The following is an 18,662-nucleotide window of genomic DNA, read 5'->3' as shown; positions in this document are numbered from 1 at the left end:
GGCTTCTCGCGCACGCGCGTGGTGATATTGTCGAGCGGCTGGCAGCTCAGTGGGATCCCCCGCGGTGCCGGGCTGCCGGAGCACGCGGCGTGCCTTGCGAGCGCCAGACGCGCTGGGAAGGAAACTGCTCCCGTTATCGCTCCCTTCAATGGGAGAGTGCTGGCTTGTGGTGTCCGCGTGCTAATAAGGAAAAATACACCGTGCGTTCGTGCGCCGGCTACTTTTCTCACATGTTAACTCACTTGGCAGTAAGAATTCTTTTAGGAAGGTACTGCTATTAGCCCCATTTTACAGAGAGGGAGGGGAATTGATGCACAGTTTCCTACACAGGGTTTGGACTCAAGTCTAACTCCACAGTCTGTGCTCTTAGCCACTGCTCTATTCTGCCTCTAAATTTCAAAAAGATGGGAGAACGCCACTTCTGGCCTCTGGTTGCCTGGGTTACCGTTTTAATGAGGACATTACATTATAACATTCAACTTGCTTTTTTTTTTTTTAAGTAATCTCTACACCCAACGTGGGGCTTGAACTCATGACACCCCGAGATCAAGAGTTGTGTGCTCCACCAACTGAGCCAGCCAGGAGCCCCTCAACTTACTTTCTTATGTGTAAAATGGGTATAATTCCCTTTCACAGGACTATGTGCAAGTCAAATACATATGACAGGTTGTTGGAGGTGCTCAATTATAGCTGATTACTTTTATCTCTTGAATCCAGAAGCCAGTCCTGGCCTGCATGTTAGGAGGATTTCAGAGCCATCTTGATCAAGGCCTTGGTCCACTCTGGGTCCCTCAGTCTCCTTCTTGCTGTAAGTGAATTTAGAGAACCCTGAGCAGGGTCCAGGGTCACAATATCTTCTGAAGCAGGTTCCGAAGTATCCCTCCACACAGGAAAATTCTCAAATCAAGGAAGTAGCTCCGGTGACCATTCCCCCACTTCTTCCTGTATCCAACCCTCATTGTCTTCCCTGGCACCTCCCCCATTTCCCAGTCTTTGGGGGCCAAAGTAGAAACATCAGGCAGTACGGTCAATCTCAAACTCAGCTAGAGACGTAACAAAAGGATCAGAAACATATCGAAAACTTTACTAGAAATATAGAGAAAAATATATAACTGCCCCAGATGCTTCAGGACGGATGAACAAACAGATGGAGCTCCTAGGTCCGATGGGGCCGCTCCCTATCCACTTCCTCCTCTTCCAGGAGTGAGGCATCCAGCTCCTCCAGCCGCTGCTGCAGCAGAGGTCCCACATCTGGGCTGGGGGCCAGGTTGGGGGTAAGGGTCCTGCCAGCTGCAGCCCGGACCCCACGAGAGGGCCGCCGGGTTCGAGGAAGGCTGCTGTCCCGAAATTCTACAGCCCGCCGAAGCTTCTTTGAGCTGGTGAAAATCAAAGTCCCGTTGCGCTCCCGGGGTTCCTCAAAGATGGTCTCAAAGGTCCTGGACCAGGCAGGGAGGGGTGCTGGTTACCAGCATGGCCCCTGGTTCCAGCCTTCCCTCTATCACCCCCAAGCCTTCAAAGTTTCTCACCTCCTGGTTGTAGGCGACTGATAATTCTTGTTGGTATAAATTTCTTCTAAGCTGAACTCCTTCTTGTTCAACCTGGGAGCAAAGAGCAGAGGCCATTGAAAAACCCAAGGCCATTGAAAAACTCAGGGCCATCGTACCCTGGAAAAAGGATAAGCAAGGCCTGGTCTATATTTCAGTTTCTGGGACACGCTACGGCCAGGAGTGCTGCCTAAGGCAGACAGATAGTTCTAAGGGCAAACCATGTCCAGACCAGATTGACTCCTCCAAGCTGGATTGTGTTCCCTGAGAGAAGACAAAGCCACACTTCAGGGGATCTGAGCCTACAACCTGTCTGGCCAAGGCAGCTCTGTGTACACTGAGCCACTCACCTGATTGGTCGAGGCAGCCCCATTGGTGTAAGGTTGAGCTGAGAACGGGCTGGCGTCCTGCGTATTCTGAATCGAGAAACCTTTCCCATGCTCTGCAAAAATAGGGCAAAGGATAAGGGTGCAGCATGGCCTCAGGCTCCCACCTGTCTCCTCCCCCCATCTGTACTCCTACCTTGGTATCAGGGTCTGAAAGCACCTGGTCCTCTGAGGCCCTTGGCTCCTTCCCCTTGGTTGAACCCAACCTGCAGAGAAGGTCAAGGTTCAGGGACAAATAACATTTATAGCAATATCCCCATCGCCTGCCCACTGGATAACAGGGAAGGAGGCTGAGCCCAGACTGTGCCAGGGCTTTAAGAAGGGTTTATCGAGGGGCGCCTGGGTGGCTCACCCAGTCAGTTAAGCCTTTGGCTCAGGTCATGATCTCGGGGTCCTGGGATTGAGCCCCATGTCGGGCTCCCTGCTGAGCAGGGAGCCTGCCTCGCCCTCCCCCCGACTTGTGCACATGCTCGCTCGCTCTCTCAAATAAATTAATAAAATCTTTTAAAAAAAAAAAAAAAGAAGGGTTTATCGAGAGCACTACCTGGGTTCTGCAGGTTCAGAGAAGGAGGAAGAAGATGCGGTGGACGAGCAAGATGTGACAAGGGGAGGAGAGCCTCCCACTCCTCCAAGAGGGAAGACCTCTTTCCGGAGACAGGGCCGAGGGGGTGGTGGGGCTCGGGCCATCTCTCCACCACCCACAGTGTGCCGCCGGGGCCGTGACCGGCTTGGTTGGTGTGGAGCAGGGGGCCAGCTGCAGGTATCTGGGCCAGGGGGCCCCAGATCAGGGCAAGAGTGGCTTCGGCCCAGAGAGGGCTTAGACAGAGGTGCGGGGAGATTGTGGTCTTGGGCCCGCCACTGGCGGATAGGGGGCCGGGGACTGACAGACGCAGTGTCCTCAGTAGCCCCGGACTGCTCGGCCTCTGAAATGGCAATCTTCAACTCCAACTTCATGGGGGGTGATGGGGGTGGGGGCCGTGGGGCTTTGTTGGGTGTGAGGAAGATATCAGCAAAGCTCTCCAGCTTGGAGCGGACGGAACGGAAGAGGGGGGCCAAGCCCCAGGGACTGAGGCGGGGGCGTAAAAGGCTGGACGGCGGTGGGATCGATGGGGGCTCCAGTAGAGGATCCCGGGCTGAGGAAAAGGAGAGGCTCAGGTGGGCATTCCTCGGCTGCAAGTGCCTAAGCCCTACTTCAGTAGCCTCAGCCCCTCCCCCTAACACTAAGCTTTGCCCACAGAGGTAGAAGCCCACACCTAAAATACCGAGCCCTAAATTTAGGAGTTGAACATCAGGCCTGTGAAGTCTATACCCCAACTTCACACACCAAACTGCCCTCAGGGAGGGAGATAAGCCTCACCCCCGCCTCTGCCCTGCCCCTGCCCCTTTGAAGCTCAGCCAGGATTTTCCAGAGCCCTAAATCTCATCCCTCTGAGTCCTTACCTGGTGGTGGGGTCTCTGGAGGGTCTTCAGGCAGGGCAGATGGCTGGAATGGGGGATCCGGGTCCCTGGACGGAGGCATTGACTGGTGAACAATCGTCATGGGCTCAGCTCTGGGGTGAAGGGGCAAAGTAAAGGCTGAGGGAGCTCCCAGGTTCAGATCCCACCTGAGCCAGCACCTCCCCTGTCCCTTAAAGCTTCAGAAGGTGCTACAGGCAAGGACTGGACAAGTAAATTCTGATGCCCTTAGCTCTAGCTGCCTGGACATTTCGATAATCCCTTCCCCAGCCCTTTTACCTTCTCGCTGGGATGAGGAAGTTGGGAGTCTCATCAGCAAAGCCCTGGATGTAAACAAAGGATGTTCTGGGGGAGGCAGGGAAGCCCCCTATGGCCTCCCTAGCTCCCCACATTCTGACCCTCTCAAGTGTCCAGAAGCCTGCCAGGTTCACACCAAAGACTTTTTCATATAGGTCTTTCCTCAGCGTCTTCGGTCTAAAATGCTGTTCTCCTTGCTCTGAGCAAAACTCATCCCAGCTGAACCCCTGACATCCTTACCCCCACATTCTCATACCTCAGCTGGGGGTCTTGGGCTGGCAATGTCTTCTAGCATCACCACCAGAGTGGGCTGGGGGGTCCAGTCCACCTTTTGTGAAGGGCCCTCCTCTGGGCCAGGGGTTGTCCTTGATCGCCGCCTCAGGGTAGAAGAGGGCCGGTGGATGCGGCTCAGGGGCTCTCGGCATAAGCGCAGTGGGTCCAGTGGGTTGGGAGGCCTAGAGAGGAAACAGGAAGATCAGTGGGGCTCCGGTATGCCTCTAGTTTACCCTCCATCCCGCCATGCTCACCTGGTCTGTGAGGACCACGTGGCCTGTTGGGGTGGCGAGGCAGGTGGCTGGCTGCGGACAGAATCCCGTTGGTTGCTGTGGTGCCGTGGGGTGGGGGTCTCTTCTTGGGGCACCAGGGGAACCTAATTGAGGAGGAAGTGTCAAGAGCAAGGTGATGAAATGAGGTCAGACTGGACAGGACCTCCCTGAACCTAATAGTGCCGTATGCCACAAAAGTGACAGAGATTAGGGCTAGAATTCACTTGAGAACCCAAAGAAGTGCGTTGGACTGAATCAGTCTCAGGGCCAGTTATTACAGCATCCTGGGCAGCAGTAATCTCAGCCAGGCTGTTTGGAGAAATGAAAAAGGAGTGACCTTGGGTGAGTCACTGCCCTATTTGGGGCCTGTTTTTCTTTTCTTTTCTTTTTTTTTAAGATTTTATTTATTTATTTGACAGAGAGAGACAGCGAGAGCAGGAACACAAGCAGGGGGAGTGGGAGAGGGAGAAGCAGGCTTCCTGCTGAGCAGGGAGCCCGACGTGGGACTCGATCCCAGGACCCTGGGATCATGACCTGAGCCGAAGGCAGACGCTTTACGACTGAGCCACCCAGGCGCCCTTGGGGCCTGTTTTTCTAACCTATGCAATGGAGCCAAAGACCTCAGCCTGCTTCCCAAGAATTGCCTAGACATTGGGTTGGGAAGAAAGCAAGGGTTTCTCATATTTAAGAGTTGTAGAGATGTGGTTCCAGCCCAACAGGGTTGATGGTGGGGAATGGGCACTAGAGACCCTGCCCAAATCTAGATTGGATTAAGTGAGAGCCAAGTAGGACTCTAGCATTAGGGAGGCTGCCTAGCAATGGGTGTGAGAATGAGGTATTTGGATCTCAATTATCCTCACTAGTGATCTGGTCTGACTTTGGTATTGAAGAGGGGGCCTCAGGGAGAAGGGGGGCCTCTCAGTTCGGGGGGCTCACCATGTGGGCAGCCATAACATCTTCCAGCACCACAGCCAAAACCCGCCGAGAGGCCTTTTCCAAAGGTGAAGGGGCCGCTAGAGACTGCAGTCTCGGCCGTTTGGGGCTCCTGGCTCCCCATAATGCTCGAGCCAGAGGCTGGCGACACAGACGTGGCCGGCCAGGTGGACTGGAGGATGAGAGAAGCAGAGGACGGTCGCCTGAGCCTGTCGTTGGCTCTGTGGTTTCCCCGGTACGGCCGCTAGGCTCCCCGTTTCCCGTGCTCAAGACAGGCGGGCGGGGTGCGCTCTCACCTGGAGTCCCCGGGCAAGTCCATGGGGGAAGCGGCGGCTCCGGGGAGTCCCTGGGGGATCCCAGGCGGCAGCCTGGGATGGGGGGGGAGCGGGGGAGCGGGGAGTGAGGGCCAGCCCCTCCCCTGGGGCTCCGCCCTTCATGGTCCGCCCGCGGCTCCCGGTAGCCCACGGGCCGAAGCCCTGGGGCGTGACAGGGCGCCCCCGGCTGGCCGCCCGGAGCGGATGTCTTCCCGCTGCCGTCGCCCGAGATCAGTGGATCACCCGCGCCCTGACTGGCACTTGCCGGGAGAACCTGGCTTGCAGAGGCCCCAGTGAGCTTCTGGGGCCTTTGTCCCTGCAGAATCCGCCCTGAGATCTCCCGGGATCGGCTGGGATCCCGGTCCTGGGAGGCTCACTTTCCGCCGGATCCCTCTGTAATCCTCATCCACTGCCAGCGAGTGGCCAAGAACTCCGAAGCAATACTCCCACACACCGATGGTTCCCCCCCCCACCGCCACACCAGATCCCCTAGACTAGATCCCTGCGGAAAGAATCCTACAGCGCGGTTCCTCCAATGAGAAGCCGCGAGGATCCTCCTCTCACTGTGAGTTTGGGCTCCGCAAAGCTCCACTCAGACAGGGGCGGCCCGAGCTTGAGCATCACGAACTCAGTCCGGATCCCCGGGGATCCACTGTCAAGCAGATACCCCCTTCACTCCAATCCCGGGAGGTCCCGCCCACAGACCCCTTCCTTCCCCCCTCCCCGGCTCCCCGCCCCGCGCTCTCCCCAGCCCGGGACCAGATGGTTCAAATGTTTCCTTCCCTCCCTCCTCCCGCCCTCTCTCCAGCCGCTCGGTGCCCTCCCCCGCGCGCCGCTCACCGCCGCCTCCCGCGAATCCCGGGTCTTCGACGGCTCCCACCTCCGGCTCCTTTAAAACTAGCCTTAGCCAGCACTGCCCAACCGCCAAGGGCCTTCTTCTCCGAGCCCTCGGGCACCGCCCAATCGCCGGTCCCCGTCTTCCGGGGTAGTGAGAAACTAAGTGAAGCCATCTGGCAGCCATCTTCCCTAGGGGCAAGAAGCCAAATTGGGCAGCGCCGCCATTATAGTTGAGGGCAGGTAGCTCTGTCCCCCATCAACCGAAGTGGACCGGATGGTGTCATTTTCTGAAGGCCAGTCAGTCAGTGGCTGAACACTAGGCCAAGTTTCTTGAGCTACTGAGGCAGCTGTAGTGAATAGAGCGCCGCCACGTTTTTTAAGGGCATCTTCCGGTTCTTTAGTTCTTAGGCCAATAAACGTGAACTGAATACTAACGACATGTGAAATTCCCAATTTCCTAGAGAGGCCTCACTGAGAGCGGTTCCGGTACCCTCCGAGAATCCTCGAAAGGGTCCCCACGTCGCAGAGAAGATTTGGGGGCGGGACTAGGAGCCGGGGACTAGGGATAGTGCCACCTCCGGCCCCAGTGTTTGCGCGACGTCCCGGAGAGCCTGGGCTGAGCCAAAACTGGGAGGAGGCTGGGGGCGTTGATCTTCTTCCCGGAGTTGTGGGGGTTTGTGTGGCCCGCGCCGAGGGCTCAGTATAGGGGCGTCATTGCAGCGCACCAATAACCACCTTGCCGTGCTCGGTGGTGTTCGGCAGCTTTCCTCTCTGTTCCGGGCTACCACGAGCCCTGTTTCAAGGGAAACAGTCCTTAGTAATAGTAGTAGTAGTAATAGTAGTAGTCTTTACTATTAAGGGATCGGGGATGAAATCCCGCTGCTAGAGAGGCTGTATCATGAAACGTTTACCTGGAGCTGGGCTACTGGTGGGAAGGAAGTGGGCATGCACGAACTTCTTGCACTGTGAAGGCATCCTCACCGCCAAACCAGAGCCTGCGCTTCCACTAGTTCTTCTTCGCCAGAATTCTCTGGTCCAAACCTGTACTTATTTTCTTGGTGGAACAAGAAAGCCTGAAGCCTAGAATCCTGGGTCTGAGATGAAGGTGCAGAGTACCCAGCCCAGCCGAATTCTCTCTTCTGGGACTTAGTGGTAAAAGTAATGACACAGAGAGGATGATATGCAAAGAGCAAAATCCCTTAAGAGCTGGTGTGGAAAGTGAAGACTCCTCCCCAGCTCTGTAAGGCAAGGACTTATCCAGATAGCTCTCCCAGGACTACAGCCAACTCTTTGTAACACAAGGCTTGCAGGGACCTCTGGAAATCCATGATGAAACTTCTGATGAGGGTGGGCAGCAGCTCTTTCAGCTAGAGGTTTTCTCTCCCCTGGATCCCAGCTGGCTGTGTGGTGCCTGAAGATGTTTCCTTAGGGGTATGGTGATGCTTCCAGTTGTGAGTGCTTGGAGAACCTTCTCAACCTTGGTGAGTTGAGAGCCCCTCTTGCAGGCTCTCACTTTTCTGCTTAAACAGGTGCTTCCTAAGCCCCAGGGCAAGAAAAGCTTTCAAGGGCAGAGCATGCCTGATGAGAGTTTTGATTCTCTGGGTCTCCTGAAGAAGTAAACACGAAGGACAAAGGAAGTAGCCTAAGGAAAGGGCCTGGGCCTGAGAATCTGGTAGAGAGGGCGCAGCCCTAAGACCCTAAGCTGGGGTGCTGGAGTTCATCAAATTGAAGTCTAATGTAGACTGGGGTGTCTTGGCCCTACGCCCAGGCCACTAATGGTGAGCCTAAGAGCCTCACGGTCTCACCTCTGCCTTCTTTGTGACTACCATTTCAACAACTCTTACCTTAACCCACCACCTGTGTACACGCTCTAGGGCATGGCCAGTGTGTGCTGATCCAGTGGCAAGAGGCCCCACATAGCTTTCAGTGGGGCAGGTGATGTGGCTGGAGGTTGACACATGAATGTTTCATTCTCCAGAAACTCTGGGCCCCTTTAGACTCTGGGCCTCAGTGGCCTCACTTGTAAAATGGGGACAATAAACGCTGTCATGCCTCTCTCAAAATCGACTTGAAAGATCAAGATCAAATGAGAAGACACATCTGAATGTGCCTGATAAATTAAGTCTCGGGTTACAGGCAAAATGCAGATGATAAAACTATCTCTTCTTTCTCTCAGAGTACACTATCCCTTCTGGCCCTCAAGCCAGCTCTGCTCAATACCTTTGTCTGCGGAAGCCTCTAGGCTGAGCTCCAGATCAGCCAGGGTAGGGCAGGTTGTGTTGGGTTGTTGGGTATTGGGAGGGGTGTGATGGTCAGCTAGAGCTCCTTTGCTAAGAACCACCCCTGAAAAATGACAGGAAGCTTTGAGTTTGGGTTGCTGGTCTGGTTGGCATCAGCCATTTAACAAGATTTCAACACCTCCTACATGCTGTGCCTGGCGATAGACAGGTGCTTATCCCCAGGAAGTTGGAGTTTTCGTCTCTGTATACAAAATTGGCATTTACTGCTACTTCCTGCAGCTTCAGCTCTCTTTCCCCTTAAAGGGCTTGTCCCAGCCAGGTGTCAGCAATTCCTGATCAATTTAATTCCCCAGGTGAGGAGCTTTCAAGACCCACCTGTCGGGGCTTTCCACTCTGGTCAGCTACTATGAGTTGCCAGAATTTATATTGGTCTGAGAAAGCTGGTCCTGCCTCTGGTCTAACTCCACTTGCCCAGTTAGAGAGCCACCTGCCACCAGTACTGTATTTGTCTCCTTCCTTCCTTCCTTCCTTCCTTTTTCCTCTCTCTCTTTTTCTTTTTTGTCTCCTTTTTCTTTCTTTCTTTGTCTCCTTTTTCTTTCTTTCTTTTCTTTTTGAGGGAGAGATGATAGGAAGGTGTCAAGTGTAGAAGAACTGAATGATAAAGTGATAGGGCTTATGGTGAGATGGGGAGAAGGTTGAGGAAAGTAGAATCAAGAAGGCTGAAGGGAGATGTCCATTAATATCTGAAACAATGGTATGTCGCTATACCAGTTGCCAAATTATTACCTATCAGCTCCAAATTCATCCTTCTTGCCTCCTCTGTGAAAAGGATCTGAGCCCTTTAAATATATTTGCCAACTGGCATCATATTAAATTTGTCAGTAGACAGCTGGGGAGCCATTGCAGAAAAAAAGGGGTTCGTTGCCTGGTTCCAGTGAGCCCTATTGGCAGGCTCCTGGGGTACAAGTGGGTTCCCCCGCTCCCAGGTTCTGAAATGCAGGCAGCTTCTCCAGTGCCGGGCTCCTGGCGGGCTCCGGGCGGGGCCAGCAGCTCCCCCCGGTATATTCCTTGGACGGTTCTCTGCTGGAGTGCCTCTGAGACACCTTCCTGTGAACAGTTTTCCCTGGCATCCCAGCAAGTTTCCCTGATTTCCAGCAAGTGCCACCAGAGGCAGCACCCCAGCAACTTCTGTGCTCTCTCCAAAAAGTTCTGGATCTCACCCCAGGGAGGCCCAGGTAGAGGCTATTCCTTGAGTGCTATATCCCCAGCTGAGGTAGTGACTTCTTACATCTGCTATTCCTGCATTCTTTAGAATCTTTACTTCCTATTATCTGTAGGGGGCAGAATGGTGTTCCCCCCGCCTCAAATATATGTTCAAATCCTAACCCCCAGTTCCTGTAACTGTGACCTTATTTGGAAATAGAATCTTTGGGATTATAAGTGAGGTCATATTGGATTAGGGTGGGTGCTGATCCAATGACTGGTGTCCTTGTATGAAGAAGGAAATTTGGACACAGATAGAAAGGAGAACGCCACGTGAAGACATGCACAGAGACACAGGAAGATGCCATGTGGCAACAGAGGCAGAGAGTGGAGTGATGCATCTCCAAGCCAAGGAATGCCTGAGATTGCTAACAATCGCCAGAAGCTAGGAAGAGGCAAGGAAGGTTATTACCCGGGATCTCAGAGGGAGTATGGCCCTGCTGTTGCCTTGATTTCAGATTTCCAGTCTCCGGAACTATGAGAGAATAGATTTGTGTTGTCTTAAGCCACCTGGTTTGTGTAACTTGTTAGGGCAGCCCTGAGAAACTAATACACATTCCAAGCCCTCATTTCTCTACCCTGTTATAGTTGATAATTCATTTTTTTTAAGATTTTTTTTTTAAGCCATCTCGCCACCCAGTGTGGGGCTTGAACCCACAACCCTGAGATCAAGAGCTTCATGCTCCACTGACTGAGGCAGCCAGGTGCCCCAATAATTCTTCTGTTTTTTTTTTAAGATTTTATTTATTTATTTGAGATAAAGAAGACAGAGCATGAGTGGGGAGGGAGGGGCAGAAAGCAGACTCCCTGCTGAGCAGGGAGCCCAACATGGGGCTGGATCCTAGGACCCTGGGATCATGACCTGAGCGGAAGGCAGACACTTCACCGACTGAGCCACCCAGGTGCCCCTGCCCCAATAATTCTGTAGAATAAACTTGTCCTTGTTCAAATTACTGTGTACTTTCCCCCTCCTGATTGGACGCAGACTTACGCTGTCGCCAACAAAAATACTAGTATTTTATCATTAAATAAAACAGAAGATCTGAGAGTCCCTACTGTAATTACATGCAGATACTTGAGAGAGTAGGCCGTTTTCAAGAAAGGCTTAAAGTCTGCATTGCAGACATATTCCATAAAGGCATTTTGAATGCTCCTTTCACACTTGAGGAGAAAAAAGAAAGAAAGAAAGAAGAAAATGAGCGCAGATGGTGCCTGTGAGAACAGCTGGCTCAGTTGGAATGGAGGAAGTTGAGCTGGACAGCCGCCATGTCGTCTAAAGGCAATCCCTGGCATCATCTGGTTTCAGATGCAGGTCAGCTCTAGACAGCACTCAGGAAACAAGTGTAGGTAGAGGTTTCTGGAAATGACTGTGCTTGGTGTTGCAGGCTGGGAAGGCCGAGGGACAGTGGTACTCAGGGCTACAGTGACAATGTTGGGGCAGGGAGCTCCGTCACACACACACACACACACACACACACACACACACACACACACACACACACAGATTCACACCTCCATGATCTTTCCTTCAGAGAGAGAGGCCTAGATGGGGGACAGCAAGGGCCCTGGCTGTTGGAGAAAGCTCTAAATATGGGCTAAGGTGTCCATTTATTTGCTCAACACATTTGTTGAATCCCAAGCACATACCAGACACAAAAGCTACCATGGTGAACGAGACAGAGGGAGACAAGTAAATAGACACAGAGCATAGTGAGATAAATGCTGAACTCAACTTGTGTACAGGTTCCTGAAAGAGCACAGAAGCAGAGCTGGAGAAGGAGACATCTCTGAGAAAGTGATGAATCATCTGAGAATTGAAGGAAAGGGAGTCAGGAAGGGAGGCTTTCCCTGGATTACCTCAACTGTGCAAAGGGCTAGAGGGCAAACTCAGGAGGCTGCAAACAATTTGCTCGGCAGCCTATCAGAACTACTGCTTGCCTTTTAGAATATTTTGAATGCTCCTTTTACTACGATGAAATGAATGGAGAAGTAACACATTTACAGTGCTACTTTTAAAAGATTTTTATTTGAGAGAGAGAGGCAGAGGGAAAGGGAGAAGCAGGCTCCCTGCTGAGCAGAGGCAGGGCTCGATCCCAGGACCCTGAGATCATGACCTGAGCCAAAGGCAGGTGCTTAACTGGCTGAGCTACCCAGGCACCCCTACAGTGCCACATTTAAAAACTCAATATAATCCTCACTATAAAAGACAAAGTCATTTATTTTAAAATGTGTATCCAATAGTATAATATAATAATTAAATACATAATTTAGAATCAAAAATTACAATTACAGGCAACAATACGAATTTTAGAAGGAAAAGAATCCAGACACAAAAGAGCATATATGCATATATGTATATATATAGTGTGATTCCATTTGTATTACATTTAAAAAGAGGCAAAACTAGGGGTGCCTGGCTGGCTCAGTCAGAGGAGTTTGTGACTCTTAACCTTGGGGTTGTAGAGATTAATAAAAAATAATAAATAAACTTAAAAATATATATTTAGGGAGTGCCTGGGTGGCTCAGTTGGGTAAAGTATCTGACTCTTGGTTTCGGCTCAGGTCATGATCTCAGGGTCCTGGGATCGAGCCCCATGTTGGGCTCTGCACTCGGCATGGAGTCTGCTTGTCCATCTCTCTCCCCCACTGCGCCTCCCCCAGCTTGCGGCTCACTCACGCTCTCTCCCTCAAATAAATAAATCTTTAAAATATATATATATATAATTTTTTTTAAAGAGGCAAAACTAATCTATAATGTTAGAAATCAGACTAGTAACCTTGGGAAGGACACTGACTGGAAGGTGCATGGGAGGGTCTAGGGTGCTAGAAATGTTTTGGTTTCTTGATCTGGGTACTGGTTATGTGGATGTATTCACTTTGTGAAAATTCATTGAGCTTACACTTAAGAATTGTGCACTTTTCTGTATTATATTATTCTTTTTTTTAAAAGATTTTATTTATTTGACAGAGAGAGAGAGACGGCGAGAGAGGGAACACAAGTAGGGGGAGAGGGAGAGGGAGAAGCAGGCTTCCCGCCAAGCAGGCTCGATCCCAGGACCCTGGGATCATGACCGGAGCCGAAGGCAGACGCTTAACGACTGAGCCACCCAGGCGCCCCTGTATTATATTATTCTTTAAAAAATTAAATAATGTATATCGCAATATGTCAATGCTTGGGGAGGGCTTTGTCAGAAGATTTAGTGAAGTGGTCATAATGAAGTCATCATATGCTTGCATCTGCATGCAGGATCTCTATGAATTCAGCAGCTACAAGCTCAGACTCAAATTCAAGTGGGCCCATCTGTGCCATGATTTTCCAAAATGGCAAATAATTCTTGGTGAGATTCCAAACAAAACAAAATACAATCTTCCCTTGGTATATAAAGGTGTCTGCTTCTCTGGAAAAGTGAGGATTAAAACTACTCTTTTTGCAGCGCCTGGGGGTCTCAGTCAGTTAAGTGTCTGCCTTTGGCTCAGGTCATGATCCCGAAGTCTTGGGATGGAGCCCCACACCAGGCTCCCTGCTCAGCAGGGAGTCTGCTTCTCCCTCTGCCCCTCACCCCGCTCATCCTCTCTCTCTCTTTCAAATAAATAAATAAAATCTTTGAAAAAAAACCTGTGCTCCTTTTTAAAACGGTTTTTTTTAAAGATTTTATTTATTTATTTGAGAGAGAGAATGAGAGATAGAGAGCATGAGAGGGAAGAGGGTCAGAGGGAGAAGCAGACTCCCTGCTGAGCAGGGAGCCCGATGCGGGACTCAATCCCGGGACTCCAGGATCATGACCTGAGCCGAAGGCAGTCGCTTAACCAACTGAGCCACCCAGGCGCCCTAAAACAGTTTTTAAAAAAGTTTTATTTAAGTCATCTCTACACCCCATGTGGGGCTTAAACTCATGACCCCAAGATCAAGAGTTACATGCTCTTCCGACTGAGCCAGCCAGGTACACCAGGATTAGAACTATACTTATAAATGTGTGTTTATATATAAAATGGATTTAGGTTCTGTACTTGGATAATCATAAATGTGTTTTGACCTACATGAAGGTCCATGAATCATTCCGAAAATGGTGGAGGACAAGGGACATGTTTTTCATTGAACAAGGCTATCTGCTATTGTGTAAGACAACTGATATCCTTGGGTCCACCCATTAAATGCCAATAGGTCCTCCATCACTGTGACCAAAAAATGTCCCCACAAATTCACAGAACACTCCCTAGGGGGTAGCACTGTCCCCTGTTTAAAGCCACTGGTTTAGGGCCACAGATTTAGAGCATAAAGATCAACAACTGAGGGGGCGCCTGGGTGGCTCAGTCATTAAGCGTCTGCCTTCGGCTCAGGTCATGATCCCAGGATCCTGGGATCGAGTCCCACATCGGGCTCCCTGCTCCGCGGGAAGCCTGCTTCTCCCTCTCCCACTCCCCCTGCTTGTGTTCCCTCTCTCTTTGTGTCTCTCTCTGTCAAATAAATAAATAAAATCTTAAAAAAAAAAAAAAGATCAGCAACTGGGGAGGGATGCTCAAAGAAGTGGGAGGTGAAAAGATTATTTAGAGCTCAGTGAAAGTCAGCTTAGTTGGAGGAAAAATGTAGTGGGGGGATAAAGGTGGGACTAATAGGCTTGTAATCCGTAACGATTTGTTAAGTGAGTCCGAGAACAAATGAGTGAATGGAAGCTTGCAGGTAATAAGAAACTATTGACTTTTAAAATTAACTTCTTAGGGGGGCGCCTGGGTGGCTCAGTTGGTTAAGCGACTGCCTTCAGCTCAGGTCATGATCCTGGAGTCCTGGGATCGAGTCCCACGTCGGGCTCCCTGCTCAGCGGGGGGGGTCTGCTTCTCCCTCTGACCCTCTCCGCTCTCATGCTCTCTCTCTATCTCATTCTCTCTCTAAAATAAATGAATAAAATCTTTAAAAAATTAAAATAAAATTAACTTCTTAGGGCGCCTGGGTGGCTCAGTTGGTTAAATCTGCCTTCAGCTCAGGGCATGACCTCAGGGTCCTGGGATCAAGTCCCACGTCGGGCTCCCTGCTCTGCGGGGAGTCTGCTTCTCCCTCCCCCTCTGTTCCTCCCCTTGCTTGTGCATGCACTCTTTCTCAAATAAATAAAATCTTTAAAATAAGTAAATAAAATTCACTTTTTATTCTTTAAAGATTTTACTTATTTGACACAGAGAGAGAGAGCAAGCTGGGGGTGCGGAGAGGCAGGAGAGGGAGAGGCGGACTCTCCGCGGAGCAGGGAGCTCTACACGGGGCTCGATCCCAGGACCCTGGGATCATGACCTGAGCTGAAGGCAGACGCTTAACGACTGAGCCACCCAGGCGCCCCTAAAATTCACTTCTTAATAGGTAGTATATTCACATGGTTTATATTTTTAAAATAATTTTCTAGTCAGTCCTAGCTCCCTATAGGAAATCATTCTTATCAAATTCTTATCTATCCTCCAGAGTTTCTTTGTGCATATAAAAGCAAATATCCAATCTACTCTTCTTCCCCCTGCCTTGTTTATACTTAAAAGGTAGCATACAACACACACCGTTCTGCTCTCATCCATACATCCAGAAGCTTTTTCCTCGGCAGTGCGTAGAGCACTTCTGTGTTATTTTCAACAGCTGCCTACTTGGTCATTGTGTGACTATACCACAGTTTCTTTAATCACTCGCCTATTGATTGGATTTAAGTTGTTTTCTACGTTTCAGTACTATAAACAATGCTTCAATGATAACCTTTACATATGTGTCACTTAGCACCTGTATTTTATAGTGGAGATTTTTTTTTAAAGATTTTATTTATTTAACAGAGAGAGACACAGCGAGAAAGGAAACACAAGCAGAGGGAGTGGGAGAGGGAGAAGCAGGCTTCCCGCTGAGCAGAGAGCCTGAGGTGGGGCTCAATCCCTGGACCCTGGGATCATGACCTGAGCTGAAGGCAGACACTTAATGACTGAGCCACCCAGGCGCCCTGGAGATTTTTTTTTTTTAAGATTTTATTTATCCACTTGGCAGAGAGAGAGTACACACAAGCAGGGGGAGCGGCAGGCAGAGGGAAAAGCAGGCAGAGGGAGAAGCAGGCTCCCTGCTGAGCAGGGAGCCTGATGCAGGGCTTGATCCCAGGACTCCGGGATCATGGTGGGAGCCAAAGGCAGCTGCTTAACCGACTGAGCCACCCAGGTGTCCCTATAGTGGAGATTTTTGAAGAAGGACAAGACAAAATTAAGATGATGTTTTAGGAAGATTTAGCAACTCCTGTGCAAGATGAATTTGGGAGTAGTTATATATGGGGGCAAGTTATTAAAATAGGCTAGATATAATAGGGAGGGGGGGTGTGGTGATTTTACAAGTATATCCATTGATTCTTAGAATCTTCTCCCCTCAGAATTGGAGCCTAATTCCCTCCTCTTGAGTATGAGCTGGACCTAGTACCTCGAATCTAATAAATGGAAGAAAGCAGAACTGACAACGTGTGACTTTGGGGACCAGGTCATAAAAAGACACCCTCTTTTGCTCTATCCTGGATCACTTGCTCTGGGGGAAGCCAGCTGACATGTTGTAAGTGGCTCTATGGAATCCTATAGAGAGACCCACATGAGAGAAACTGAGGCCTCCTGCCAACAGCCACGTCAGTGAACTTGGAAGCAAATCCTTCAGGCCCCATCAAACCTTCAAATGGTTGCAGACCTGGCCAACATCTTGCCTGCCACCTCATGAGAAACCCTGACCTACAGCCATCCAGCTAAGCCTCTACCAAATTCCTGACACATGGAAACCAAGATGATAACTCTTGTTGTTAAGCTACTAAATTTTGAATCAAAAACTAATGATGTAATGTATGGTGATTAACATAACATAAAAAAAAGCTAAAAATTTTGAGGCCATGTATTACACATAGGTAGAATGATGGGAATGGAAAAGATAGCAAGGGTAAAGCAATCATCTAGAAGTATCTCTTACTTCTGTTTATTAGAAATTATTTATACTCTTTTCTTGCAATGTAAGCTCCTTGAGAGGATCTTTGCCTACCTTTTCACTGGTTTATCTTTTTTTTTTTTTTTTAGATTTTACTTATTTATTTGAGAGACAGAGTGAGCACAAGCAGAGGGAGGGGCAGATGGAGAGGGAGAGAGAGAATCTCAAGCAGATGCCACACTGAGAGCATGGAGCCCGAAGCAGGGCTCGATCTCACGACCCTGAGATCCTGACCTGAGCCAAAACCAAGAGTCAGACGTTCAACCAACTGAGCCACCCAGGCGCCCCTTCACTGATTTATCTTAAGCTTCTAGTATATAACAGACTCTCAGGATTGGCAGGGAAAAGCCATGAAAAAGAAGGGGTCAGATATCAGTAAGTCTGATATGCCAGTAACAGGAGTGAAGTGTGGTTGAATAGTCAATTAAAATATCTAGAAAAAGTGACAAGCAGCCAGTTTGATGTGGAGGCCTAGAGGAGGCCTCTCAACCTCAGCACTAGTAAGAGTTTGGACCCGATTCTTCTTTGTTGTGAGGAGCATGGTAAGATGTTTAGAAGAAGTAGCCCTCACCTCTCCCCACTAGACGTCAGTAGCATACACAACCCTCCCTGTCCTCCTCTCTCTGCCACCGCCCTCCCTCCTCAAAACCAAAAATATCTGTAGACATTGCCAAGCGTTCCCGGGGAAGGGGTATCACCACCCAACCGCCAGTTGGGGATCACTGTCCTAGAGGATAGAATGACAATTGAACCCAAGGGAAAGGGGTTGGATCCCTGAATCCTGGGGAAATGTACTTTAAAAATGAAGATTGTCAGGGCACCTAGCAGGCTCAGTCAGAAGAGCATGCGACTCCTGATCTCTGGGTCATGAGTTCGAGCCCCACGTTGGGTGCAGAGATTACTTATAAACAGATAAACTTTAAAAAAAATTTTTTTTATTTGTTAGTTGTTTATTTATCAAGACAAACTATTCCATAAGCACGCGTGTTTCATAGTTCAGAACACAGGTCAGTGACAGACTTCAATGGAACTCAACCCAAAGAAATTCTTTACATTCCCAAATCACTTTGCACTCTGAAAGATACCAGCCTTCTTCATCTCCTCAAAATCTTTCATGGAATCATAATTTCTGTAGAAATCTGCATATGCCTTCTTTCTTGGTTCGGCCACAGCAAACTTATAGAAAGCTGCAACCCCCAGGGATACAGCGAACACTCCAACAATATGAAATCGCAGACGCTTGGCCAGAAGGCCTCGCATCTGAGGTTTCGTCAAAGCACTGGAAGTCATGGTAGTTATTCTCCTCAACACCAACCTCAAACCTAACGTCCTCCCTGACTGATATAGAAATGGACCTAAAAATTTTTTAAAATAAGTAAATAAAGAGGAGGGCTGTGGGGCACCTGGTGGCTCAGTGAGTTAAGTGTTGGACTCTTGATCTCAGCTCAGGCCTTGATCTCAGGGTTGTGAATTTAAGCCCCGTGTTGGGCTCCACACTGGGTATGGAGCCTACTTAAAATTAAAAAAAAAAAAAAGAAGGCTGTAACAAAAGACAGAAAAACCAGAAAAGTAAAACCAAACCAAAACAAAAAGGGATTCATAAGCCAATGAAAGCAAGCGGCAGAGTGTTTTAATGAGGAAGTTGGCAGGACTTGGGAGAGAATTGTTTTAATGGAATTGCATGACAAAACCCTGTTGCAGTGTGTCTGTGTGTGCTTGTGTACAACTAGGTGAGACAGGTGATGAAAAAGTAGATGCAGTCTGGTAGCTAGCAACGAGAAAGGGACCAGGCAAATATGGAACAACATGGTCAAAAGCAGAGAGAAAGAATCAGAGAGGGTGAAGCTGCAGGGAAATTGGGAAGAGAGAAAGCAAAGGTGTATTCCA

The 18,662-nt window shown here is 49.7% G+C and overlaps 1 protein-coding gene and 1 long non-coding RNA gene across 5 annotated transcripts; both read right to left on the bottom strand.

The window, feature by feature from the left end:
- Positions 1-508: 508 nt before the first annotated feature.
- On the bottom strand, positions 509-6,499 carry PRR14 (proline rich 14). Of its 4 annotated transcripts, none has more exons than XM_027614192.2 (12): positions 6,315-6,499; positions 5,457-5,528; positions 5,164-5,332; positions 4,210-4,331; positions 3,939-4,137; positions 3,665-3,708; positions 3,371-3,480; positions 2,475-3,063; positions 2,067-2,136; positions 1,895-1,986; positions 1,527-1,598; positions 509-1,376 (listed from the first exon to the last, which is right to left on the bottom strand). In XM_027614192.2, the coding sequence occupies exons 1-12, from the start codon at positions 6,482-6,484 to the stop codon at positions 1,157-1,159; spliced, it is 1,929 nt and encodes a 642-aa protein (XP_027469993.1). In that variant the 5' UTR covers positions 6,485-6,499; the 3' UTR covers positions 509-1,156. The 4 variants fall into 4 exon arrangements, with proteins under 4 accessions (XP_027469993.1, XP_027469994.1, XP_027469992.1 ...); XM_027614191.2 differs by having other exon boundaries at positions 514-1,436; positions 3,371-3,435; positions 6,315-6,488; XM_027614190.2 differs by having other exon boundaries at positions 515-1,436; positions 6,315-6,486.
- Positions 6,500-13,730: 7,231 nt separating this feature from the next.
- LOC113932831 lies at positions 13,731-18,247 on the bottom strand. The gene is made up of 3 exons (XR_003523142.1): positions 17,970-18,247; positions 17,627-17,628; positions 13,731-13,742 (listed from the first exon to the last, which is right to left on the bottom strand). It is a non-coding gene; the product is annotated as an uncharacterized LOC113932831 (long non-coding RNA).
- Between the last annotated feature and the right edge of the window lie 415 nt (positions 18,248-18,662).

Source organism: Zalophus californianus, chromosome 10 (genome assembly GCF_009762305.2).
Source record: "Zalophus californianus isolate mZalCal1 chromosome 10, mZalCal1.pri.v2, whole genome shotgun sequence".
Lineage (NCBI taxonomy): Eukaryota > Metazoa > Chordata > Mammalia > Carnivora > Otariidae > Zalophus > Zalophus californianus.
This window is presented reverse-complemented; position numbering and strand designations above follow the sequence as displayed.

Excerpts from the sequence above, each read along its gene's own strand:
- PRR14 (XM_027614190.2), bottom strand. The coding sequence starts at position 6,484 with ATGGCTTCACTTAGTTTCTCACTACCCCGGAAGACGGGGACCGGCGAT. Across the intron at positions 3,709-3,938 it reads GCCCAAGACCCCCAGCTGAG|GGCTTTGCTGATGAGACTCC; the intron begins GTATGAGAATGT and ends GTTTACATCCAG. Across the intron at positions 2,137-2,474 it reads TCTGAACCTGCAGAACCCAG|GTTGGGTTCAACCAAGGGGA; the intron begins GTAGTGCTCTCG and ends CCTTCTCTGCAG.